The sequence below is a fragment of the Microcaecilia unicolor genome, chromosome 5, assembly GCF_901765095.1.
Source record: "Microcaecilia unicolor chromosome 5, aMicUni1.1, whole genome shotgun sequence".
In the NCBI taxonomy this organism is placed as follows: domain Eukaryota; kingdom Metazoa; phylum Chordata; class Amphibia; order Gymnophiona; family Siphonopidae; genus Microcaecilia; species Microcaecilia unicolor.
In genome coordinates, this window is record NC_044035.1 from 249,312,642 (window position 1) to 249,339,152 (window position 26,511).

The 26,511-nt window shown below is 42.7% G+C and overlaps 1 protein-coding gene across 4 annotated transcripts in view; it reads left to right on the forward strand.

Annotated features, from left to right (window-relative positions):
* The window catches only part of ILDR2 (immunoglobulin like domain containing receptor 2), a 243,216-nt gene that overhangs the window by 184,026 nt on the left and 32,679 nt on the right, over positions 1–26,511 (forward strand). For all 4 annotated transcript variants that reach the window (XM_030203965.1, XM_030203964.1, XM_030203963.1 and 1 more), the window contains exons 4-5: positions 14,133–14,279; positions 17,262–17,432. In XM_030203965.1, the coding sequence (XP_030059825.1) occupies positions 14,133–14,279; positions 17,262–17,432 (318 nt within the window). The remainder of the gene's footprint in view (positions 1–14,132; positions 14,280–17,261; positions 17,433–26,511) is intronic.

The following is a 26,511-nucleotide window of genomic DNA, read 5'->3' on the forward strand; positions in this document are numbered from 1 at the left end:
GGTCTTGGCTTTTATAGGGTGGATCCCTCACTGATCTCCTGATCCCTGATGAACTGGCATTTGAGTATACGGCATAAATGCACAGGAGGCGAATCTCTTTCAATTGAAAGGAAGCTCTGGAATGAGGGGGAATAAGATGAAAGGGGATAGACTCAAAAGTAACCTGAGGAAATACTTCTTCACACAAAGGATGGTGAATTTGTGGAACGGCCTCCTGGTGGAAGTGGCGGAGATGAAAACAGTATCTGAATTCAAGAGAACTTGGAACAAGTCCATAGGATCTCTAAGGGAGTGAAGTAGATGGCATAGATAGATAGACTGAATAGGCCACATGGTCTTTGCCTACATTTTTCTTTGTTTCTATGGGTACCAGCAACTTTTTTGTTAGAAAAAAATGCACTGAGAATAGGCGTCCTCTGCACATCCTCTGGACGCCTAATTGGAGGCACTCAGTTATAGAATTGATCCACTAGAGGCCACGTATCTGGAGCATCTTCGATAAAAGAAAGTAGGTACCTACTTTCCATTATCAAATACTAGTGTAATCAGGTATATCACACATATGAGTTTAGGCAAGAGCACATGCCCTCCTCCAGCCACAGATCTGTTTTAAATGTTCACACCTAGATTTGGGAGGTAATTGCGTAACTTATTATATATGCTACACATGCATATGTGAGCCATGCACAAATTTTACCCATGTAAATGTCCACCTACAAACTACATGCTATTGAAGGTATCCATGATTACATAATACTGCATGTAAATGAGTAGGAAAAAATCGGTGTTTACATGCGCAGTTTTTGCCTTATAGAATCATCTCCTATTTGCGGATATGTACAGTAGTCAGTATCATTTCTGATGGGGGTTTTCCTTTTGGATTGTGTTGTAAAAGCTGAACATGTAAAATTCTAATACAGCTATGGATTTTTAAAAAAAAAGTATGCATGGTGCTAAGAAGATTTGTGTTTGTATGTTTGGGGGCAGAGTTTCACTGTTTATAAAATATGCATGTACTTTCTGTATGATCATTTACACCTGCTGCCAAGCGGGCGTAAATGGCTGCAGCCTCAATCTAGACATGCATTTCTGTTGCCTTGCCCCTAGTATTTCACAAAGATAGGTGGGCACCTATGTATCTTTATAAAATAAACTACAAATATGTGCCTATTACAGTATTACCCTCCACATGGCTCATTCCCCAGCAGAACCTGTGAGGCTTGGAGGAATATTTACCTCCTCCTCTCTTCTTGGTGCGTGATTAGCATGCAATCTTTCTTCTCCTACTCAATGGTCTATGCTTGAAAACATCATTCCCATGCAGGAGAAGGAAAAAATCCCCACTTAGAGAACAGCAAGATGAATCAATGAGGTGAGAAACAAAACAGAAGCAAACAGTTCACAGAACCAAAAAAGGTTTTATTGCTTGATGAGTCAACCAGCATCCTGGCACAGAAAATATAGACTCAACATGGCCATGTTTCGGTGATCAATGCCTGTATCAGAAGTCATGCAATTCTAAAGATAGTGTATATCGCTGGCAAAAACGAGGTGAAGACACTGTTCGAGCCTTGGATTACTCTTATAATATAAAGCATCACATTTTGGAAAGCACACTGCAGTAATCTGAGTGTACTAAACATAATACTTGTTTCTTGAATGGTGGTGTCTCCGCACTATCTTTGGAATTGCATGACTCTTGACACAGTCATTGGCCGCTGAAACAGGGCCATGTCGAGTCTGTATTTTCTGTGCCACGCTGGTTGATTCATCAAGCAATACAGCCTTTTTTGGTTTTGTGAGCTGTTTGCTCCTGTTTTGTTTCTCGCCTCACTGGTTCATCTTGCTTATCATTCCCATGTAAGGAGCAGCAGGAATGTGAAGACAAGTTCTTCCCACATCAATTCTCCTCCTCCTCCTCCTCCTCTTCTAAGGTTGCAGACTTCAGAAAGAGGATAGTTTAAAACTTCACCTCCTACTCATATAATGACTGAATGATAAAGCGAAAAGGATTCTGGCTTTGTTCTCTTTTATCCCTGCTCTAAAGAATAAATTCATTCTCAACCCACACAGAAGATTCAATGTTTAAAACAGATTTTGAGAAGAACACAACATGATGGTCTTTGTTTTTTAAATGCTGACTCTTTTCCTAACAATGCTGTAGCAAGGCAACAGAAAATTTATAAAACATCAATGAGCTTGATTTCAAAGAAAATAATAACTTTCACAAATATGTAACAAACCCCAGCGTGCCCTAATTGAAACTGCTGCCTGAGAAAGCTGGTCTGTTCTGTGGGAAATGGCCTAACTGAAAAGATATTTGCCATGTTCTTCAGAGATCAGCACAACCTGTTCCTTTAATTCTTTATTAACTGGAATAATGAAAAAAAAATTACTCCAGGAGGAATCCAAGATGGTGATTGCGATGGAAGCTCCATGTATTTGAGCTTTTGAGCTCCTACCTGGTCCTTTTTTACATGAAAATGACGAAAAGGAAGGAGGGGGCAAGCGACTTTTCATCTGAGCTCTGAAGTATTTTGTTGGCAATGCTGGTTAAACCCCAAACGATCCTTGGGGAGAGAGTTACAGTTGCTGATGGAGTTTGAGGCATCACTAAATCCTGGGGTGCAGTTCCACCTCCTTTGCACTAGATGTCATCAAAAATTGGCAGGCTTTCTGGATCTCAGCTGCCTGATGTGTTATAGAACCAGGGAAGAATTAATCCACTGGTGCACCCTAGGCAAACTAGCATACTGGGCTCCCCATCACAATAAAAATACATTTTAAAACTCCCATACATGTAGCCCTGAATACAGAAGAAAACTGGCAGAGGAAGAAGCAGCAGGTCAGAAGCATTGCTCGCCAACTTCTGCTAACTTAGAGGACAAAGCACAGGGGTGGGGATGAAAAGATAGACCTGTATACAGAGGTAGTTTTGGTTCCTCCAACCCTACTCTTATTTCTCCTAGCAGCTGACTTACTAGAGCCTTGAAATTCACTGAATTAACATATTTGGCAAGGCCCCTCCTAAACAATTTGGCCCTGGGCATATGCCTTAATCTTGTCTTGTACAGAACACAGGCAATAGGAGTTAACATCAATCCAAGGAGGAACAATAGAGGCAGGCTTCTTTCTGAAGAAGAGTTTTCTTCATGTGTGTCATTGGACTTGGCCCCTGTATTGGCTCTGGTAGGATACCTGCAGCTATCTGAATCATTGTTTGGAGCTGATCTAATTGATAGTAAGGGAGAACTGAGACTGAGGTGCCCTCTTTTGTTAAGACTAGCTAACTGGATTGAGCAAGAGTTCTAGGAAGGCCCAAGAATCGTTACTTTGGATTCTGTGGACCAGTGTTGTATAGTAACTAGGTAAATGTATCTAGTTACTGTACTTGAGTAAATGTTTTGTCACTTTTACTTGTAAAGAAGTACAGGATAACATTTGTTACTTTTACTGAAGTAATAATTTTTCCTACTTTTGTAGGAGTGGACAAGCAAACACTGTGCACGGCCTGCAGCCATCACTAGACTGGCAGGACAACCTCAAGCTCTGTGCATATTACCTATGGACTTTGCATTCACACTTGCACCTTTGATGGTATCGCATGTATTGTCTCATGTTGCAAACACAAGATCCTAAAGTTCATCCAGTCCCACACACAGTATACCCTATGCAGCTCGACATAGCAACCCGCCAGAGATCTGATGATGTGCCAGATCAAATATGGACCGGTTGTCCAGTACGTGGGTGACCTGTTGATTGTGTAGTGTTCGCCTGAAGGTTCTTGACAGCGGGCTGCAAATGCCCCTGAAATCTGTCACCTGCTTGAAGCTGTGTGGAAGCCAAGAAAAGTCGCTGTGATGCACTGTAGGGCCCACACAGGGAAGACAGATTCCATAGCCCGGGGCAACCGACGTGCGGACGAGGCAGCCAAGAAAGCCTGTCAAGAACCCTACCCTCCTGAACCTACTCCTCATCCATCTCCCTGAAGAAACCCCCGCATTTACAGAAACCCCCCCTTTTAACGACCAGAAAAAAAATGACTATGTACGATCACCCCAATATTAAACACTACTTCTCTTTTACTCAGTTACATCTGATTCTTGGAGTAAAAAGTAAAAGCGGAAGCAAGATGTAAATGATGATTCCTCAGTAAACCAAATGAACTGGGAACAGGATTTTGCTATTGCAAACCTGGTCACACAAACGGTGAATCATTTTATCTTTAACTTTGCTGTTCAGTGACTATAGCCTATAAGAAAAGTGGAGTTGCCTGTGTTTGTTGAACTGATTACTGGTCTCCAGACAAACACAACAGTGATGAATTGGGTCACTTTAAATTGGAGATGAAGCTAGTAACATTTCCTGGTGAACAGACATATATCTCTATCACAACAGACTAGTTGTCATCCCATGGAAAATTTTACGTTGAGGTGACTGTCCACTGGATTGATAGAGTCTTTAGAGAGAAAGTCTGCTTGTCCAAATTTAAGACTGAAGGGTTCCCACACATTTGCCATTCTTGCATCAATTCTCAAAGTTATTCAAACAGAGTTTGCCATCAGATGAAAAACTGTTAAAAACAACAACAGAGAATGATTTAAAAAAATGATTGTGAAAGCCTTCTTTGTAATTGGACAACGTGACGATGATAATGAAGATAAAGATGAAGATGCAAGTGATAAATTAGACAGCACTACTTCTAATGCAGATGATAAGGACAATAATAGATAAAGTATTCTTTACTATATGGAAATCAAGTGCTTCAGATATTCCCTTGATCAAAACTGCAGACCCTGTCAGAAGACATAGGTAATATTGCAACCTGGCCTGATTTGAAGGAACTTTATATTGGACTGAAGAATTCATTTTCTGCTAGTTCCTGTGATTTGCATGCACTGCAGAGAAAAGTGTCTCAAATCTGAGTTTGGAAAACCATAATTTGGTCATTTGTTTGGGAAAAAACATCCAAATGCCACTTTAAGCTGTTTTTGAGACATTTTTCTCATGAAAATGAGTCCTGAAATCCATCGTAATCAGGCCACCATACAACTTCAGATCAAAAGCCCATTTAAATAGATACGTTTTCAAGGCTTTTAAAAAATAAATCCCAGCTTCTCAGTGCCCACATATCAGGAGGTAATGAATTCCACATTTTAGGTCCTATAATATAAAAACTTGAGAACCTATATTCTTCTTACCTTAGAGAATGAACTGATGGAACATCCAAAAGGTCTTTACTAGCAGATCTTAACAGTCTTGATGGATGATAGACATAAAGATCAGCAGAAAGAGATACTGGAATTAATTTATGTCAGATAATTGATGGTTGCATTTTTCTTAAGCAGCAGATGTCTGTGATCCTTCTGTGCTCTTGGTAGTTAAATGTACCTCACTGTTACAAGATGCATTATTGCTGGATGGGTTACAAGATATTAAGGGATACATTTTCAAAAGCTTAGCTGGACGTTTACATGTATATTAAGGAGTTATACATGCTTGAGTTGCCTATATGCATTTAAATGGATTTTCAGCCACTAAACTGGTACAAGCAAGTTCAAAGCATGCATTAATGTGAGTGCATAAAAGAGAGGTGTGATCTGGCAGGGTGATAGTATTGTGTGCTGCCATACAGAAAGACCTTGGTTCATTTCCTAACTCAGGTCTTCCACTGATGCTGTGGAAGTAGAGTTTACAGCCCCTGAGGTGGAGAGGGAGAATGCCAGCCATCATGTAATGGGAACATTTAGCAGTCCTATTTATGTCCTATGGTATGTAGACTTCTACCAAGGACTGAATTGAAGTTGGGAGGGGATATGAAATGAAGGGAGTTGCAAATGGAGGTTCCTGTTGCCATATTCCAGCCTTGAAGCCGACTGAGCTGGAAGCAGTAAGAGGAAATTGCTGGGTCAGAAAAAAGAAGAGAGGTTTCTGGGATTTATGTATGCAACTTCAATTTTCAACAGTTCTAATGCAAACAGTGTGCCATTCACAAGTATAACTTTACACCTCATTTTGCTATAGGTAAAGTTGCACACGTTTATTTAACTCCATAATGACTCACCTCCAGATGTTCATCCTATAGCAGTCAGCATTTTTTTAAACACCGGCCACTGTGGGTTCTGTATACCTGGATATTCAGCGCTGGACTATATGCAGATTCTGGTGCTGAATATCTCAGTATGAACAGGGGGTGCCAGCAGTTATCTGGGTACCAGCAAGTTTCAAAAGAATACCCGGATAACTATCCAGATGAAATTAGGACAGCCTTTGTCCTAACTTTATTTTTATTTATTTGTTGCATTTGTATCCCACCTTATCCCACCTATTTGCAGGCTCAAAGTGGCTTACAATACATCATGAGTAGTGGAGGAATGTTAATAGACAAACATTTGGTATTGCAGGATCTTGGTCAGCATGATGATAGTAAAACAAACATAATATACAAAATCATGGTGTACAAGCAGATATTATGAAACAAGTTCTGAATATAGATGTGCGAGTTGTGCATATTCACAATTGTTGATCTTTGTGGTACGCTTTATTAAAGAGATGTGTCTTCAATAGTATGTGGAAGTTCGTTCTTTCGAATATCGATTTCAAGCTGCGTGGCAGTGCGTTCCATAACTGTGTGCTCAGGTAGGTAAAGATTGATGCATGCATTATTTTGTATTTCATTCCTTTGCAGCTGGGGAAGTGCAGATCAAGGAATGTGCGGGATGATCTTTTGGCATTCCTAGGTGGTAGGTCTATCAGGTCTGACATGTAAGCTGGTGCATCTCCATGGATAATTTTATGAACTAGTGAGCATATTTTGAACGTGATGCGTTCCTTGAGTGGGAGCCAATGTAGTTTTTCTCGTAGGGGCTTGGCACTTTCAAATTTTGGTCTGCCAAATATGAGTCTAGCTGCAGTGTTTTGGGCTGTCTGGAGTTTCTTGATTATTTGTTCTTTGCAGCCGGCATATAGTGTGTTGCAATAGTCTAGATGACTGAGCACCATTGATTGTACCAGGTTGTGGAAAACACTCCTTGGGAAGAAAGGTCTTATTCTTTTTAATTTCCACATAGAGTGGAACATCTTCTTGGTTATGTTTTTCGCGTGGTTCTCTAGTGTTAGGTGTCGATCAATAGTGACTCCAAGAATTTTTAGGGTTTCTGAGATAGGAAGGTTTAGAGTTGGTGTGTTAATGGCGGTGAATTCTTTCTTGTTATGTTGTGAGGTGAGTATTAGGCACTGGGTTTTACGTGCATTGAGTTTTAGCCGAAATGCGTCCGCCCAAGAATGCATGATATTGAGACTTTGGTTGATGTCATTGGAAATTTCTTTTAGGTCTTGTTTGAATGGGATGTAGATCGTTACATCATCTGCGTGAATGTATGGATTAAGGTTTTGATTTGATAGTAATTTGGCCAATGGTATCATCATTAAGTTGAATAGAGTCGGCGAGAGGGGGGATCCTTGGGGTACTCCGCATTCAGGTACCCATGTGGCTGAAATAGTCGAATTAGATGTTACTTGGTATGATCTTGTGGTTAAAAATTCCTTGAACCAATTGAGGACGTTGCCTCCAATTCCGAAGTATTCAAGGATGTGCAATAAAATTCCGTGGTCAACCATGTCAAAAGCGCTTGACATATCAAATTGTAGAACTAGTATGTTCTTACCAGATGCAATCATTTGTTTGAATTTAGTCATGAGAGTTACTAATACACAGGTAGTTATCTGGGTACTGTCCTGAAAATTACTGGTACCCTCTGTCTGCACTCCAACCCCGGTCCATCTGATACCATCTGAATAACACCAGTGCGGTTAATGATAATTTTTACCAAATGGTCCCAGTGAGCTACCCCCCCCCCCCCCCCCCCCCCCAATATTTTCAGACCTATTTTATGTTCATACCTTAGGGTCAATCACCAATAGAACTTCTTCAGACAATTTCAAGCATTACCCAGAAAAGTGCTTAGTTGTTTTCGCCAGATATTTTGATGTCCAACCAAATGTTGAGTGAACGCAACGATGGAACAGCTTAAACTTTGGAAGGATAATGATGATATTCAGCAACTGGCTGGTTAAAGTTATCTAGGTACATCTGGCACAGATATAGCAGGCCTGAGATATCCAGATATCATTCAACACTACTAACTTATCCAGATAAGTCAAAAAGGGGTCCTTTTATAAGGTGCACTAATGGATTTAGCGCACGCTAACAATTAGCATGTGCTAAATGCCATGCAACCCATAGGAATATAATTTTATTTATTTATTTGGCTCTATTAACCGCCTTCGTGAAGAGATTCACCCAAGGCACTGTACAGCAGGTTCAGTTTAACATAAAATTAACAATTTTTTTAACAGCATACAATAGTAAAATGACCAATTATAAACATAAATACAATAAATGAGGAAAACTTGAGAGCAGCAAATTAAAACCTGATAATAGGGCTACCATGAAACAGTATTAAAACTATACACATTTAACATCACTAAAATTCAAATAACAGAGATATAATACTAATGAAACATCTAATAAACATGCATTATAACATTTAAATAACATTTATATGATGTTAATGCTTGTCTACAACACAGCTTACCATCACCTTGAATATTGCGTTCAATTCTGGTCGCCATATCTCAAAAAAGATGTAGCGGAAGTAGAAAAGGTTCAAAGAAGAGCGACCAAAATAATAAAGGGGATGGAACTCCTCTCATATGAGAAAAGGCTAAAGAGGTTAGGGTACTTCAGTCTGGAAAAGAGACGGCTGAGAGGAGATATGATTGAGGTCTATAAAATCCTGAGTGGTGTAGAATGGGTAAAAGTGAATCGATTTTTCACTCCCAGAAAGTACAAAGACTAGTGGGCACTCAATGAAATTACATGGAAATACTTTTAAAATAAAGAGGAGTAAATATTTTTTTTCATGCAAAAATTAGTTAAGCTCTGGAACTTGCTGATGGAGGATATGATAATGGTGGTTAATGTATCTGGGTTTAAAAAAGGTTTGGACAAGTTCTTGGAGGAAAAGTCCATAGTCCGCTATTGAGATAGACATGGGGAAAGCCACTGCTTGCTATGGGTTTGGTAGCATGGAATGTTGCAGATATTTGGGTTTCTGCCAGGTACTTGTGACCTGGATTGGCCACTGCTGGAAGCAGGATACTGAGCTAGATGGACCATTGGTCTGACCCAGTATAATGGGCACAAGATGGGCGGTACAGAGTCAGTTGGGATAAAAAGATGGGTGGCTAAACTCTAGGCAAGTTCTTTGTACAGTTACACAAGATATAAGGAACTGGTCTAAGTTACAGTGTGTGTAGTAAGCAGGGGCGGACTGAGAATACTCTGGGCCCCCGGGCACTGAGCATACCCTGGGCCCCCCCCCCCCCCACCATGCTGGTACTGTCCTGCCCCCCCCCCCCCCCACCATGCTGCTGCTGCCCCCACTGGTACCCCCATCCCTGCCATGCTACCTCCCTCCCACCATGTTGCTGCTGTCCCCCCCCCCCCCCACCTTGAAAGATCCTGGTGGTCTAGTGGCTTCTTTGGGGCAGGAAATGAATCCCCTCTTTCCTTCCCACCCGCTGCCTCTACTCTGCCCAACGCGGTGCCGAGTTTATAAAATGGCTGCCAAGACTTGGTAGTCTCGGCAGCCATTTTGTAAACACAGTGGTGTCATGCAACCAGGGAGAATAGTGGCAGCGGCCACTAGTATGTGGCGGCGGACAACTGGGCAGAGCCTCTGGGCTCTCGGGCACTGCCTGGTTGCCCGAATGGTCAGTCCACCCTGGTAGTAAGCTTTAGACTGCATGGCCTTTAGTGCATGCTAATTGTTAGCTTGAGCTAAATCCATTAGCGCACCTTAGTAAAAGATCCACTAACTATCCATTTAAAAGTATGAGTGAATGTAGATGATTTTAACCAGATAGGACTGCTGATGAATAATGGCCTTTTTGTGTGTTTAAAACTACATAGTTTAAATTTTCAGCTGAAGCACTAAGTAAAGTGCTGACACTGGTGTTTATTATGTATATTCCACTCTGCTCTCCATATAAGTAGCAGCAGTAAATATATGTATAGTACAGTGATCATGCCAGCACTATGCATTTAGATTAGGCCTGAACTAAACAGAGAACGTATCCATTTAGTGGCTGAATATTGTCACTGAACAGACATGTTTCTTCTTATGTGATTGAAGTATGTTCCTTGTTCTGAATTTTTTTTACTTTACCTGGCTCCCCATGATCATCCCTTTAGCAGCCATAAGTACTTCTGATCTCGGGTGTGGATTTTCACAGTTCTTGTCAAGTATGTATATTTGTATTTTGAGGGATATAGGCCTCTGTCCTCTTCAGGCCTTTGTTTCGCCATATGTCCCAGAGTCTTGCAGTCTGAATATCAACTTAGCCAGTTATCTTCAAACCAGTCAAAAATAACCTGAATATTCAATGCTTTTCACCATAAACGGCTTAGCACAGACAGCGGGAGCTAGTCGGTCTAACTCCCACAGTCTGATTATCGACCCCAACCAGCTACACTCCACGCCTGACTCCAGCCACAGGTACCTATTGCAATTGCGCTAGAAACTTCAGAGAGAGAAGATCTAGCAATGTGTATGGCTCGCAAAAAGATAGTGAACATGGGGCTTACCCAGTTCAGTGACTGCCCCGAAAAGTGTTGAGTGTGGAAATCTGACTTTAAGGATTGCATAGCAATTATGAAGCCCACCCCAAAGCAAGAAATTAACCTGATAATAAAATGGCTGGGAACTGAGTCAGCTGATCGTGTAAAGGGATTAAAGGATGCATATTTGCATGACACTTCCAGAGGCTTGAAAGAAATGTGAGAAAGGCATGACCAGCCGTATAGCAGCCCAGAAGCTATCCAAAAGGCACTGCAAGAGAATAAGGCATTTCCCAAAGGTTACAGGTAGAGATAATGGCAAGTTACAAGAATTAGGAGATCTCCCCCAGGAACTGGAAGCAAAACTGATCTGAACCTCCCAGGCCTGTGCTACTTGGATGCTGATTGGAATATAAACAAAATTATAACAAAGCTGCCATATGACATAAGAGAGAAATGGGTATCATTAAGCACAGGGCCGGTCTTAGGGTGAGGCGACCGAGGCAACCGCATAGAGCCTCACGCTCAAGGGGGCCCTGCACAGCGCGCCTCCGCCCCCGACCGCCCGAGTTCCAGTCCCCCTCCCTCTGAATTTTAAAAGTTACCTCATCGGGTTACAGGCAGCGGCAGGAGTGAAAGCGTGCAAGCTGCTCGGCGCTTCAGGAGCCTTCCCTCTCTCAGCTCTGGTCCCGTCCTCGTGGAAACAGGAAATAAGGGCGGGACCAGAGCTGAGAGAGAGAAAGGAAGGCTCCTGAAGCGCCGAGCAGCTCGCACGCTTTTCACTCCTGCCGCTGCCTGTAACCCAATGAGGTAACTTTTAAAATTCAGAGGGAGGGGGACTGGAGCTTGGAGGGAGGCCTCGGAAAGGAGGGGAGCCTTGCAGCTGGGAGGGGGGCCTTGGAGCTGGGAGGGAGGGAGGGAGGGAGGGAGGCCGGCCTTGGAGCTGGGAAAGAGGGAGGGAGACCGGTCTTGGAGCTGGGAAGGAGGGAGGCAGGCGGGAGGGGGGCCTTGGAGCTGGGAAGGAGGGAGGAGCCCTGGAGCTCGGAGGGGGGCCAGGCCCTGGAGCTGGGTGGGTGGAAGGGAGGGAGGGAGGGGGCCCTGGAGCTCGGAGGGAGGAAGGGGGGCCTCAGAGGGAGGGGGGATGGTCCGGGAGCTCAGAGGGGATGGCCTGGGAGCTCGGAGGGAGGGGTGGTTGGCCCTGGAGCTAGGTTAGGGGTGGGGCTAGGTGGGGGTGGAGCTAGGGTGGGGGCAGAGCTAGTATGGGGCCCCATCAAATTGGTCTGCACAGGCCCCTGCACTTGCTAGGACTGGCCCTGATTAAGCACAAAGTATAAAGAGGACAACCAAGAGACGTTTCCTCCCATTACAATCTTTTTTGAAGTTCCTCCGATATTTGGCAATGAGGAAAAACAATCCCAGTTTCATGTTTAATGTACCTGAAGCAGGCAAGACAGGGTACTTTCTGAATAAAAAGCCTGTCAAGAAGTACAGCAACACCAGGAAGCCTACAGCTGTACACATGACAGATGTGTCACCCAAAGCAACCCCACCGCCTGATTGTCCTCCTACTACAGAGAAACTAGATGATCCCTACTGATAGTTTTCTATATATAAGAAACCTCAACCTCTCAACAAGTGTTGAGGTTTATGGGAGAAATCCTTGAGAGAATGTAAAGAACTATTGAAAAAGTACAGAATATATTACAAATGTTGCTCTTCATCCAAGCATATGGCTAAAGACTGTAAAGCAGCCATTAAGTGTATGGAGTGCAATAGTCACCAGCATGTCAGCGCCTGACAAGAGTAAGCTTATTTCTCCAGGAACTCCAGCCTTAGAGTCAAGTCATGGTGGGGAGAAGGAGGCAGAGCAAGTGTCACTACTAAACGTTACTCCAAACTCTACACAAGTGTGCAGAAGAGGCTGCAGTAAAAGGTCATGCACCAAGATATGTGTAGCTAAAGTATATTGAAAAGAGCAACCAGAAAAGGCAGTAAAGATGTATGTGTATCATAGATGAGCAAAGTAACCAGACCCTGGCAAGGACAGAAGTTTTTGACATTTCACATCGAGGGAGATTGCTATCCCTACAATCTCAAGACTTGTATAGGGATGGCAAAGAGGATGGGAAGAAGAGCAAGTGGATGTGTGATAGAAGTGGAAATGGTAAAACTAGAGGACATGAGCTGAGGTTGTGGGGTACATAAGTACATAAGTAATGCGATACTGGGAAAAGACCAAGGGTCCATCGAGCCCAGCATCCTGTCCACGACAGCGGCCAATCCAGGCCAAGGGCACCTGGCAAGGGGTAGTAGACTTAGGAGTAATATCAGGAAATTCATTTTCATGGAAAGGGTGGTTGAAACCTGGAATGCCCTCCCGAGGGAGGTGGTAGAGATAAAAACAGTGATGCAATTCAAAAAGAAATGGGATGAATACGGAGGAACCCTATTTAGGAAACAGATGGTAGAAAACAAAAGTAAATTTAAAAAAAACCCTTAAATGACTGCAGAAGGTGCATAGTAACATAGTAGATGACAGCAGATAAAGACCTGTACCGTCCATCCAGTCAGCCCTACAAGATACTCTTTGTACTGCTACTTTATATGTATATCTGACCTTGATTTGTCCTTACCATTTTCAGGGCACAGACCGTAGAAGTCTGCCCAGCATTACCTTTGCTTCCAAATTACCAGTGTTGCCACTCAATCTCCACTAAGCTTCTGTGGATCCATTTCTTCTGAACAGGATTCCTTTGTGTATATCCCACGCATTTTCATCTCCGTTACCGTTTTCATCTCCGCCACCTCCCGCGGGAGGGCATTCCATCACCCTCTCCTTGAAAAAATACTTCCTGACATTTTTCCTGAGTCTGCCCCCCTTCAACCTTGATTCATGTCCTCTAGTTATACCACCTTCCCATCTCTGGAAAAGATTTGTTTGCGGATTAATACCTTTCAACTATTTGAAAGTCTGTATCATATCGCCCCCCTGTTTCTCCTTTCCTCCAGGGTATACATGTTCAGGTCAGTAAGTCTCTCCTCGTACGTCTTTTAATGCAAATACCATACCTCCCCTATTTTCCTCCATATTCTCACAGGCCCCTCACCTCTCTCTGTTGTATTGGGTTTGAATGTATCTGGACAAATGGTTTACCCTTTCCTGTTTATATTGTAGTTCTTTTCTTCCTTTCAATTGTTATGATTTTAGATTGTAAACCACCTAGATCTGTTAGTTATGGTGGTATAGCAAATTACAAGTAAACATAACCATAAACATAAGAGAGTTAACAATAGCAAGTGATATTGTGTGTGTGTGGGGGGGGGGGGGGGTGTTGTTGTTTTTATCAATACAGGAGTCACTGGCTCTTCTCTGAAATGTCCCTTAATTATCAGAAGTATCCCTGCCTTCTCCCCTGTTCATCTGCCACTCTTTTCATTACCTTGTGACATGTTCCCACACACTATAGACTACCTTTCTTCTCTTTGTGTGTTTATTTTTATTTTTCAGAGTGGGTGTTTGTCTGCTTGGTGATTATTGGCACATTTCTGTTCTTCTTGATGGTGGGAATCTGCTGGTGCCAATGCTGTCCACACAGCTGCTGCTGCTACGTCCGCTGCCCCTGCTGTCCCGAGACATGCTGCTGTCCCAGAGCCTGTAAGTGTTCACTCTTTAAAGCCACCATATCAGCCAGTGTTCGCCTTCACCAACGTTCCAGTCACCTGACAGCAATAGGACATCCATTCCGAACAATTGACCCTGCTCCCTATCTCATTGCTGTTCAGGGTCAACCAGGTGTTGCAACCAAACTTTAAGTAGACAGCACAGTCTTTGGCTGGCTCATTAGAAAGATTCCACAGACATGCACATCCCAGAAATAGCACACACTTAAAATCCCATCCCTGAGTTTTAACATAACATAAGGAAATTTTTACATTTTCATAGCTACTATCTAGAATTCAATTAATCTATGGATTAAATTTGCTTAATGTAAGAATTCACCACTAACAAAAAGCTCATTTTCTGCTCTACCCCTCCTCACCTACTACTACTACTACTACTACTATTAAACATTTCTATAGCGCTACTAGACTTATGCAGCGCTGTACAAATTAACATGAAAAGACAGTCCCTGCTCAACAGAGCTTACAATCTAAATTGGACAGACAAACAGACAGCTAGGGGTGGGGAAATTGCAGTGGTAGGGGTGATAAGTGAGGGTGTTGAGTAAGAGAGTCATGGTTAGGAGTCGAAAGCAGTAGCAAAGAGGTGGGCTTTAAGCCTAGACTTGAAGACAGCCAGAGACTGAGCCTGACGTACTGGCTCAGGGAGTCTATTCCAGGCATAGGGAGCAGCGAGATAGAAGGAACGGAGCTGGGAGTTAGCAGTGGGGGAGAAGGGGGACGACAGGAGACATTTACCCAGCGAACGGAGTTCACGGGGAGGAGTGTAGGGAGAGATGAGAGCGGAAAGGTACTGAGGAGCTGCGGAGTGGATGCACTTGTAGGTCAAAAGGAGAAGTTTGAACCGTATGCGGAAGCGGATAGGGAGCCAGTGAAGCGACTTGAGGAGAGGGCTAACGTGAGTATAGCGACTCTGGCGAACCTAGTGCCTCCAGTGACTAGAATTTTGCAGCTTCTTGCCTGCTTCTTCCCAGTTGCCCATCTCTACCAGTAAGCAAACTGCCCGGTATTCGAAGTGATTTAAATGCCCAGAGAGACTCCTGGCCATTTAAATTGCTTGTCCATGGCTAACTGTGAATATTCAGCGGCACTTAACTGGTGGGCGTTCCAGCAGCTAACTTGTCCTGGGTGGAGTTGACACTTATGTGGTTAAGTGCCGATATTCAGCCCTTAACCCCCAGATTCTATATAATGTGCGCAAATACAGTCATATTCTGTATTTCCACACACAACGTAATTAGTTAACAAGTCAATCAGTGCTGATAATTGCCAATTAACAAGCAAATATTGGCACTAATTGGCATCAATTAGAATTTATGTGCACAACTGCAAAGCATATTTTATAACGTGATGCACGTAAATTCTAAGTCACATAGTTGAAAAGGGGGCATGGCCATGGGTGTGGAACGGGCGGGTCGTGGGCATTTCTAAAATCTATGCACGTTGTTATAGAATACATCCAGTCCACGCCAAATCAGGCGTCAAGATTTACACCAAGTTTCACTTGGCATAACTGCCCGCAACTAAATTTAGTTGCATGAAGGGCACTTGGCTTATTCTATAAAGTACATCTAAATTAAGGCGTACTTTATAGAATACGCTTAGGCATATTTCATTTTGGTGCCAATTTTTTAGGCGTGATATATATAGAATCTAGTTCTATCTGCATAAATTGAGCCACATAAAAAGCAGTTCTGTTTTTTGCGGTCATCTTATGCAGTTATGGGCTCAATATTGCACTTAAACACATAAGTTTTAGCGGCCAACGTATAACTGGATATTCAGTGCTGGTGACCGGACATGGTCTGGCATTGAATATCTGGAATACATAAGTACATAAGTATTGCCATACTGGGACAGACCAAAGGTCCATCAAGCCCAGCATCCTGCCAATCCAGGTCACAAATACCTGGCAAAAAAAGTACAAAACATTTTATGCTGCTTATCCCAGAAATAGTGGATTTCCCCCCAAGTCCAATTTAATAATGGTCTATGGACTTTTCCTTTAGGAAGCCATCCAAACCTTTTAAAAATTCTGCTAAGCTAACCACACTTACCACAATTTCTGGCAACGAATTCCAGAGTTGAATTACACATTGAGTGAAGAAAAATTTTCTCAGAATCGTTTTAAATTTACTACTTCATCGCATGCCCCCTAGTCCTAGTATTTTTGGAAAGCGTAAACAAACACTTCACATCTACCCGTTCCACTCCACTCATTATTTTATAGACCTCTATCATATCTCTTCTCAGCCGCCTTTTCTCCAAGCTGAAGAGCCCCAGCCGTGGCTGGAGGTGAACATAAAAACGCTGACCACTTCAGGCCAAATATCATCCGGTATGCACCACTCATAAACATAGGGAAATTTTCAAACTAAAGGGGCAATTCAAACCTGGCACCTCCATTTAGGCACACTGAGCGCCAGTTCAATAATGGCATCTGTGTTCCAAGATGCCATTAGAGAATACTAGCTCGCTTACGCATGTAAGTGGCCCTTAAGTGTAGACACCAAGTTATAGAATTTACCTGGGTAAAATCGGGGGTTGAAAATTGCTCTCCCCCCAAATGGAAAAAGAGGGCTCATTTTGGGGAAAAGAGGGGTACTTGTACCTGTGCTATGAAGGAGCAGGAGAGGGGAGGGCAAAGCCAACAGACAATGCACGGGGATTTTCCGCACATAGCTTACAGTGCAATCTTTGCACCTGCTTTAGAAGCACATAAATATATATGGTGCTACCAGGCCCAAGTCTGAAAACTTGCTTTTGTGCATGTGGGCCTGTGAGCCCTGTACCCATTCTAAAACGTGCACCCAGCATGTCCTTTCTTTTCAAACTTGACTTGACAACTGCAGGTGCCTCTCCACTGTGCTAAAGCTCAGAGAGGACCAGTTAAAGTATTTTCCAAAGCTCCATGTCTGAAAAGAAAAAAAAACATTGTTCTCTTTTTCCTTTGAAGTGTACGAAGCAGGGAAGGCTGCAAAGGCAGGATACCCTCCTAATGTTCCCACAGCCTGTCCTTCTTACTACATCTCCACTGTTCCCGTGGCCCCGGTCCCCCCTCCTGTGCTGATGGAGAAACAGCACCCGCCTCCTCTGCTTCCAAGTGACTCCATTGGAGGACAAAACAGTAAGTTGTTGCCTGTCTTTCTGTGATTTTCTTCAAGAGGTTCACACTAGAGAATACTCCTGTACATGGAGTGGTCTAATAATAATAAAAACTTAACAAATAGAAATTAAACAGAAATAAAACAAAAGAAAGCAAAAGGTGATACTTTTTTTTGTTGTTGTTGGACTCAATACATTTTTTAACAAGCTTTTGAAGGCAGGACTTAACTTCTTCAGGTTGGATATGAGCCAAAGTTGAGAACATCAAAATATATATAAGTGAAACATGAAAAGCATTCCAGTGACAGTCTTGAGGGAAAGGTAGGTGTGGGGGAAGGAGTGAGAAACAGTGAGAGATGGATGGGTAATCAGAAGGTGACAAATCAGCAGAATTTTATAGTTGTATAATGTGGTAGGAAACCCAGATCCTTGTTCAGTTCTGTCATGTAGGTGTCAAAAATATATTGTTAGTTCAATAAAAATAGTATCACCTTGTTTTCCTTTCTCTTGCTTTATTTCTATTTATTATCTTTAAAATGGACTAACACAGCATCCATACTACTTTATCCAACAGTAAAATAGGCATGGTTAATAAAATAGTCTGGAAGGAAGGCAGGAGAAGGGGACATATGATAGACATGTTTAAATACCTACATGGATGATAAATGCACAGGTGGCGAGTCTCTTTCAATTGAAAGGAAACTCTAGAATGAGGGGGCATAGGATGAAGGTGAAAGGGTACAGACTAGGAATAATCTGAGGAAATACTTCTCCATGGAAAAGGTGGTGAATTCGTGGAACGGCCTCCCTATGAAGGTGGTAGAGATTAAAACTGTATCTGAATTCAAGAAAGCTTTGGACAAGTATATAGAATCTCAAATGGAGAGGAGGGATAGTAGATGGTATGGATGGGCAGATTGATAGTCCATATGGTCTTTATCTGCCTTCATTTTTCTATGTTTCTATCTTGTGTTATTATAGGGGGGTGGCTATGGGTTCCTGGTGGAAGTAGGAGATTTCTGTAAGATATTGGGGGGGGGGGGGTTAGGAAAGTGGGGCTTAGGGTATATGTTTGGACGTAGGCTTCATAAATATACTTTTTTGTGGTATCAGGAGGGGGGGGGGCTATAAAGGTCCAAGTCGTACAACCCTCCCTGACGCATCTTAGGAGAAGACTGGTGGGATGGAGGGCACTTTTGGGGTGGCAATTAAGAGGAATTGATTGGGGGGGGGGGGGAGGTTAAAATTTGTATAAGTTGTAGTGTAAAATGGAGTTGAATTGTAGGTTTAATTTGTCTATTGTTTCTCAACTCATTACTGGAATTAAGTGGAGGTGGGGGGATGGGGATTCAAAAGTTGTGAATTGTAAATCAAAGAAAAATACAAATTCTTTAGCATGTAATGGATATTTTGTATTGCTGTACTATATCAGTTGTGTTTGCATATGATGTTGTTCTTCCTATTAAAAACATTTAAAAACAAAAATAAAATATCTTATGTTATACTTTCAAATACTCTTTTCATAGCAATAGCATGTTCCTGAGCATGTAGGCAGAAAGCAGTTTGTTGGCTGTGCTAGTCTACTTGAATGCACAGAAATAAAAGTTAATACATAAAAACAAAGGGGTAGATTTTCAAAGGCACTTATCCAGTGAGCAGATCCTGCTAACTGGAAAAGTGCTGGTGAGAGAGATTTTCCACTTTGGCACTATCCGGAGAGTGCTGGGGCAGTCCTTGGGCAGAACTGGAAGCTATTCGGTTAGCAGTGATCTTCAGACTGCTAGCCAGTTAGATTTAAGACAGAAAAAAGTGTGTCCCAACCAAGGAGGTTTGATTAAGAGGGGACGGCGTGATGTCACAAGGATGAAGCCACTCCACCCAAGGAGGTTTTCATTCTCCTCAATGCAGTCGCTGCCGTCTTGGTACACCCAAAACAATGTAATTGATAGGGCAACGTGCTCTCCCTACTGGCTTCTGGACAGATAATGGGCCAAGCACACTCCTGCCATCTCCTGTTAATCAAACCTCCTTGGTCCTAACCATATCCAGTTAGTGGTCTCCTGGATAGCACTTCCAGGTGCAGCTGGTACCCACAGTACTGAATATTCTGTTCATTTTAACCACGACAGGTGGCATTTTGCCTAAATGCTGACTGCTGCAGTTAAATATTGGGCAGAAATAATATAAGGTGATACCTTGCTATTGACCAGTCAGTCACCCAAAGCTTCTTTCCATTCTCTCATCACTGGTCACCTCAGTGGTTGGTTCTCCTTTCATTTCATCAACTATTTCTTTAAGGGCCCTGAACTCAACTCCCATTGGCTGTTATTGTTTTATGTCATCACATACGTATCCAGGAAGGACACAGCTTTGATTGATTAAAGAATTACAAATCTTAAAATGCTGCTTTGTGAGAAAATTGCTATGAGATGCTCAGCAGGGTGAGTGGCATGTAAGGGCCTTATGATGCCTGATGGAGTGGATTAGCTGGCATTGCTAAATTAGTCCTGGAGAAACGTGGATTCTTTACAGGTTGCCACAGCGTTTATTGGTGCCAGTGAAAACATTTGTGTAAAGGAGGAGTCTCAAATGTCTATCATGCCTAAAATAACAGCACACCGATTGCTCTGCTATATAACTTCACTAACCTATGGCAACCTAAGTGATGTGTTATGGTCAGTCATAATCATGGACTTCCTCCTTAAACCATGCCGAGATTGGGAGGCGGGGCTGGTGTTTGGATGGTGGGGCTAGATCTGGGCAAGACTTCTACGGTCTGTGTCCTGAAAATGGCAGATACAAATCAAGGTAAGGTATACACAAGAAGTAGCACATATGAGTTTATCTTGTTGGGCAGACTAGATGGACCGTGCAGGTCTTTTTCTGCCGTCATCTACTATGTTACTATTTTTGACTTGTAACCACTCGCCTCCACCTACCCTCCTCTCCTCCTTCCTGTACACATTAATTGATTTGATTTGCTTACTTTATTTTTTTGTCTATTAGATTGTAAGCTCTTTGAGCAGGGACTGTCTTTCTTCTATGTTTGTGCAGCGCTGCGTACGCCTTGTAGCGCTATAAAAATGCTAAATAGTAGTAGTAGTAGTAGTACTATGTTTAGTGAATATCTTAAAACAAACTTTAATCACTACTCAATCAACACAGCAGGCGCTTAGCAAGTCCTAAGCTTTTGGGGGGCCTGAGCTCAAAGTGTGTGTGTGGGGGGGGGGCACAAAATGTTTCCCTGCCTTCCTGCCGCTGTATGCCCTCAATGCAACCCCATATACCTGGGCTGGTAGGGGTCCCCAAGCCCCGCCAGCAGACGCCCTCCTCCAGCTGATGGTTTTTTACCTGAGCCTCCACGCTACCTGCCCTGCTTCCCCCCTACCTTACGCGCATGCTTGGGTTTAGTTAAATTGAGCATGTGGGGGGGAGGGGGGGCCATGCATCGTGCATGCTGTTTTCACGTATGCGTGGGGAGAGTGAGCTTCCCTCATGCAGGCACAATTTCACTAAAACCAAGCATGTGGAGGGGGGAAGGGCAGGCAGCACGGAGGCTCAGGAAAACAAGCATTGGTTGGAAGAGGGCTTCTGCTGGTGGGGCTTGGGCCCCCCCCCCCCCCCCACCAGCCAAACCAGTTGACAGTGCATCAATTTTGGGGAGTCCTGAACCCAAATGGGGGGGGGGCAGGCCCTCAAGCCCCCTCCCCCCCCCAAGGGTATGCCACTGCAACACAGTAAGAAAAATACTGTATATGTTCATAAGGTCACAGCACTAAACAAAGTACTTAACTTGAAAATAATGATGTTGGCTCCCAAGGTGCCACGGTGCTTGACCTAGCACCAACACAGCAAATTGTGGCATTCTGCTGAAGAAAAATGTGTGGCGATGAATATGAGTCTCCTACTCTTGAGCAAAAGGGGAGTGGGAACAGAACCAGGCTCTTCAAAAAACAGACTGGAGACGGTCAAAGTTCAAAATATAATTTATTAATTGAAGACTCTACAAGGTACCCTGTTTCAGCACTAGGTGCCTTCTTCAGGAGTCTGATCACATTGTCTTAAAAGATGTCTGACAAAGCATACCGGATCAAGTCACTAGAAGTAGATGCTCTGATCTTGAAAAAGACCTTTGTATTAGCCGTGAGGAGTATAGAAATAGATGCCCTTTTGCTCCTGAGATTATTCATGGGACACCATTGTTCTTTGTCCACTCCGGTGGTCTTGTTGTTTCTTCTTCTACTCTTGATACATTCCTAGAGACAAAACTTGGCACAAGGTTGAGCATCGTGGAACTTTGGGAGCCAACATCATTACCTTTAAGCTAAGTATTTTGCTTATAAGGTCACAGTACTAAGCAAAGTACTTAGCTTAAAGATAATGACGTTGGCTCCCAAAGTTTTTTTTGTTTGTTACATTTGTACCCCGCGCTTTCCCACTCATGGCAGGCTCAATGCGGCTTACATGTTCCACGGTGCTCAACCTTGTGCTAAGTTTTGGTCTCTAGGAATGTATCAAGAGTAGGAGATTCATAAGAACATAAGAATAGTCATACTGGGTCAGACCAATAGTCCATCTAGCCCAATATCCTGTTTCCAACAGTAGCCAATCCAGGTTACATGTATCTGTCAGTAGAGGAGTGTGGTAGCCGTGTTAGTCCACTCTTAAGGTTATCAATAGAAATCAAACAAAATAAAACATGGAAAAGAAAATAAGATGATACCTTTTTTATTGGACATAACTTAATACATTTCTTGATTAGCTTTCGAAGGTTGCCCTTCTTCGTCAGATCGGAAATAAGCAAATGTGCTAGCTGACAGTGTATATAAGTGAAAACATTCAAGCATTACTATGACAGTCTGATCCTAACCCTAACCCACCCCCATCCTCCCACCCTGTCAGACTGTCATAGTAATGCTTGAATGTTTTCACTTATATACGCTGTCAGCTAGCACATTTGCTTATTTCCGATCTGACGAAGAAGGGCAACCTTCGAAAGCTAATCAAGAAATGTATTAAGTTATGTCCAATAAAAAAGGTATCATCTTATTTTCTTTTCCATGTTTTATTTTGTTTGATTTCTATTGATAACATGTATCTGTCAGAAACCTAAATAGTAGTAACATTCCATGCAACCAATCCCAGGGTAAACAGTCGCTTCCTCTGGTCTATTTCAATGGCAGACTACAGACTTTTCCTTCAAGAACTTGTCCAGCCCTGTTTTAACCCCAGATATGCTAACCGCTATTACCACATCCTCTGGCAACAAGTTCCAGAGCTTATTTATTCGTTGAGTGAAAAAATATTTCCTCCTATTTCTTTTACAAGTATTTCCATGTAACTTCATTGAGTGTCCCCTAGTCTTTGTACTTTTTGAAAGAGTGAAAAATTGATTCACTTCTACTCATTCTACACCACTCAGGATTTTGTAGACCTCAATCATATTCCCCTACAGCCATTCTTTATCCAAGCTGAATATCCCTAACCTCTTTAGATTTTCCTCATATGAGAGGAGTTCTATTCCCTCTATCATTTTGGTTGCTCTTCTTTGAACCTTTTCTAATTCTTCTATTTCTTTTTTTAGATATGGCAACCAGAATTGAATGCAATACTCAAGGTTAGATTATACCATGAAGTGATACAGAGACATTATAGTACTCTTGGTCTTATTTGCCATCTCTTTCCTAATGATTCCTAGCATTCTGTTTGGTTTTTTGGCCACCGCCGCACACTGGGCAGAAGATTTCAGCGTATTGCCTACAATGACACCTAGATCTTTTTCTTAGGTGCTGCCTCCCAAGATGGACCCTAGCATCAGGCAACTATGATTCAGTTTATTCTTCCCAATGTGCATCACTTTGTATTTGTCCACATTAAATTTCATCTGCTATTTGGATGTCCAGGCTTCCAATTTCCAAAGGCAGTGGTTCCCAGGTCCTGGAGGCACCCCAGGCAGTCAAGTTTTCAGGATATCCACAATGAATATTCATGAGAGATATTTGCATGAAGTGGAGGCAATGCATGCAAATATCTCTCATGAAATGGATTGACCACAGGAGTGGAGAACTCTAAGCAAATGTTTGCATTTTCGTTTGGAATTCCTGGGACCCAGCACATATGAAAAGGATTGGATTTTGTGTGGTGCTGTGGCTATGATGGGAGTTTAAAGCAACAAGCACACCCTAGGGGGTAGTGCTGCACTAAAATTAGATGAACATTTTGAACTTGCAGTGCAGTGCTGTGACCAGTATGGAAGATTAAAGCAACAGGCACACCCAGTGGGGGTAGTGCAGCACTAGCATCAGAGGAACTTTTTGAACAAATATTCTGCTGAGGTTACTGGGCATTTTGAACAGTTAGGATATAACATGTATTAGTGGGTTTGCTCCATTAAGGTTTTATTGTGAAATGTGTATGAGAGTACATTTGTAAGTGAGTGTGCATGAGTGTGTATGAAGGAATGATATGTTAAGGTATTAGGTTTTGTAAGCAAATAAATAATAAAGGTACTTTCTAAAAATGAATTAACTGGCAGAGAGATTTATACTATGAATATTCATTGTAGATATCCTGAAAACCTGACTGGCTGGGGTGCCTCTAGGACCAGGTTTGGGAACTGTCCTAAGGCCTTCCTGCAATTTTTCACAGTCCGCATGTGCTTTAACAACTTTGAATAGTTTCGTGTCATTTGCAAATTTGGTCACTTCACGTGTTCTGATTTCCAGATCATTTAGAAATATGTTAAATAGCACCAGTCCTAGTAAAGATCCCTGTGGCACTCCACTATTCTCCCTCCTCCATTGAGAAAAATGGCCATTTAACCCTACCCTTTGTTATCTGTCCAATAACCAATTTCTAATCTACAACAGAACATTGCCTCCCATCCCATGACTCTCAAATTTAGCAGGAGTTTCTCATGAAGTATTTTGTCAAAAGCTTTCAGAAAATCAATATACACTACATCAACCGGCTCATCATTATCAACATGTTTATTCTTGCCTTCAAAGAAATGAAGCAGTATTATTCTTACTGTGTTGATTGAATAAGGATTAAAGTTTGTTTTAAGGCCTTTCATTAAACAGCACGTTGGTGTGGTTTGAAGAGGTAGTCCATGATTATGAATGGCAATAACATACCACTTAGGTTGCCATAGGCTAGTGAAATTATACAGCTGAGCATGATAGATATCTGAGGCACCTCCTTTTACACAGATTTTCACACTGGCACAGGTATGTATTTGGAACATTATTGCTTTAATATTTGTGCAATTTTTGTTCTTTGAATTTGGTGGATTTTGTTTTTATTGTGCTACAGTGTTTATTGGAGCAGACTAATGGGCTCATTTTCGAAAGAGAAGGACACTCATCTTTCGACACAAATCGGAAGATGGACGCCCTTCTCCTAGGGTCATCCAAATCGGTATAATTGAAAGCCGATTTTGGACATCCCCAACTGCTTTCCGTCGCGGGGACGGCCAAAGTTCAAGGGGACGTATCGGAGGCGTAGCAAAGGCGGGACTTGGACATGCCTAACACTTGGACGTCCTCGGCCCATAATCAAAAGAAACAAGGACGTCCCTGACGAACACTTGGACGACTTTACCTGGTCGTGTTTTTCTTACGACCAAGGCTCAAAAAGGTGCCCGAAATGACCAGATGACCACCAGAGAGAATCGGGGATGACCTCCCCTTACTCCCTCAGGGGTCACTAACCCTCTCCCAACCTCAAAAAACATCTTTAAAAATATTTGTGCCAGCCTCTATGCCAGTCTCAGATGTCATACTCAGGTTCATCACAGCAGTATGCAGGTACCTGGAGCAGTTTTAGTGGGTGCAGTGCACTTCAGGCAGGCGGACCCAGGCCCATCCCCCCCCCCACCTGTTACATTTGTGGAGGAAACAGCGAGCCCTCCAAAACCCACCAGAAACCCGCTGTACCCACATCTAGGTGCCCCCCCTTCACCCGTAAGGGCTGTGGTAGTGGTGTACAGTTGGGGGTAGTGGGTTTTGGAGGGCTCAGCACACAAGGTAAGGGAGCTATGTACCTGGGAGCAATTTATGAAGTCCACTGCAGTGCCCCCTAAGGTGCCCGGTTGGTGTCCTGGCATGTCAGGGGGACCAGTGCACTAGAAATGCTGGCTTCCCCCACGATCAAATGGCTTGCATTTGGTCGTTTCTGAGATGGACGTCCTTGGTTTCCATTATCGCCGAAAATCAGAAATGATCAAGTCTAGGGACGACCATCTCTAAGGACGACCAAATTTCAGGATTTGGGCGTCCTTGACCGTATTATCGAAACAAAAGATGGACGTCCATCTTGTTTCGAAAATACGGGTTTCCATGCCCCTGGATGGGGACGTTTTGCAAGGACGTCCAAATCGAAACGAGGATGTCCCTTTCGATTATGCCCCTCTAAGGATTATCCCAAAATGTGTGTGATAGGTGAGCTTTCAAGGACTGCAAGGTTTCTCATTCAGGCATGATTATTTTTCTTCTTGATGCCTTGTTTTATTTCCCAGCTGGTACGTGCAGACTTGAGTTGTGATCCGTGACAGGAAAATGGACAGAGCAGTGCTCCTTTTTAGCATTGCATAAATATTGCAATGTTCATTGTATCATTTTTAATGTAGCCCTATTTTCAGGTTCAGTTGGCAATTATTGAGTCTTTTCATGACAATAAACCAGCTGTCCATTACTGGATTGTCACCTTCTGAATCATGGGATGGCATCCACTTAACTAATCAGAGCTCCTTACAAACAGGAGGAGCATTATGGTTTATTTCAGGACATATTTCCTACTGTGTCCTGCAGGCACATTTAGCCGGTTGAGTTTTCAGGATTGCCAGAGTGCGTAGGCGAGAGATACATTTTACATTTCAATCAAATTTAATATACCACAAATAATAAAAATGTGTGAGTGGTTTACAATAAAAATAATAAAAATTGGGGTTAAGAAAAGGTCAAACCACAGTAAAAGGCCTAAAATACAAATCATAACTTTAGAACGTAGGAGGAGAAAGAATAGCTGAGGTCCAATTACTCTAAAGGCACATAAGGATGGGAGGAAGTAAGAAAGAAATACAGAACAGTGAATTGCTGCGC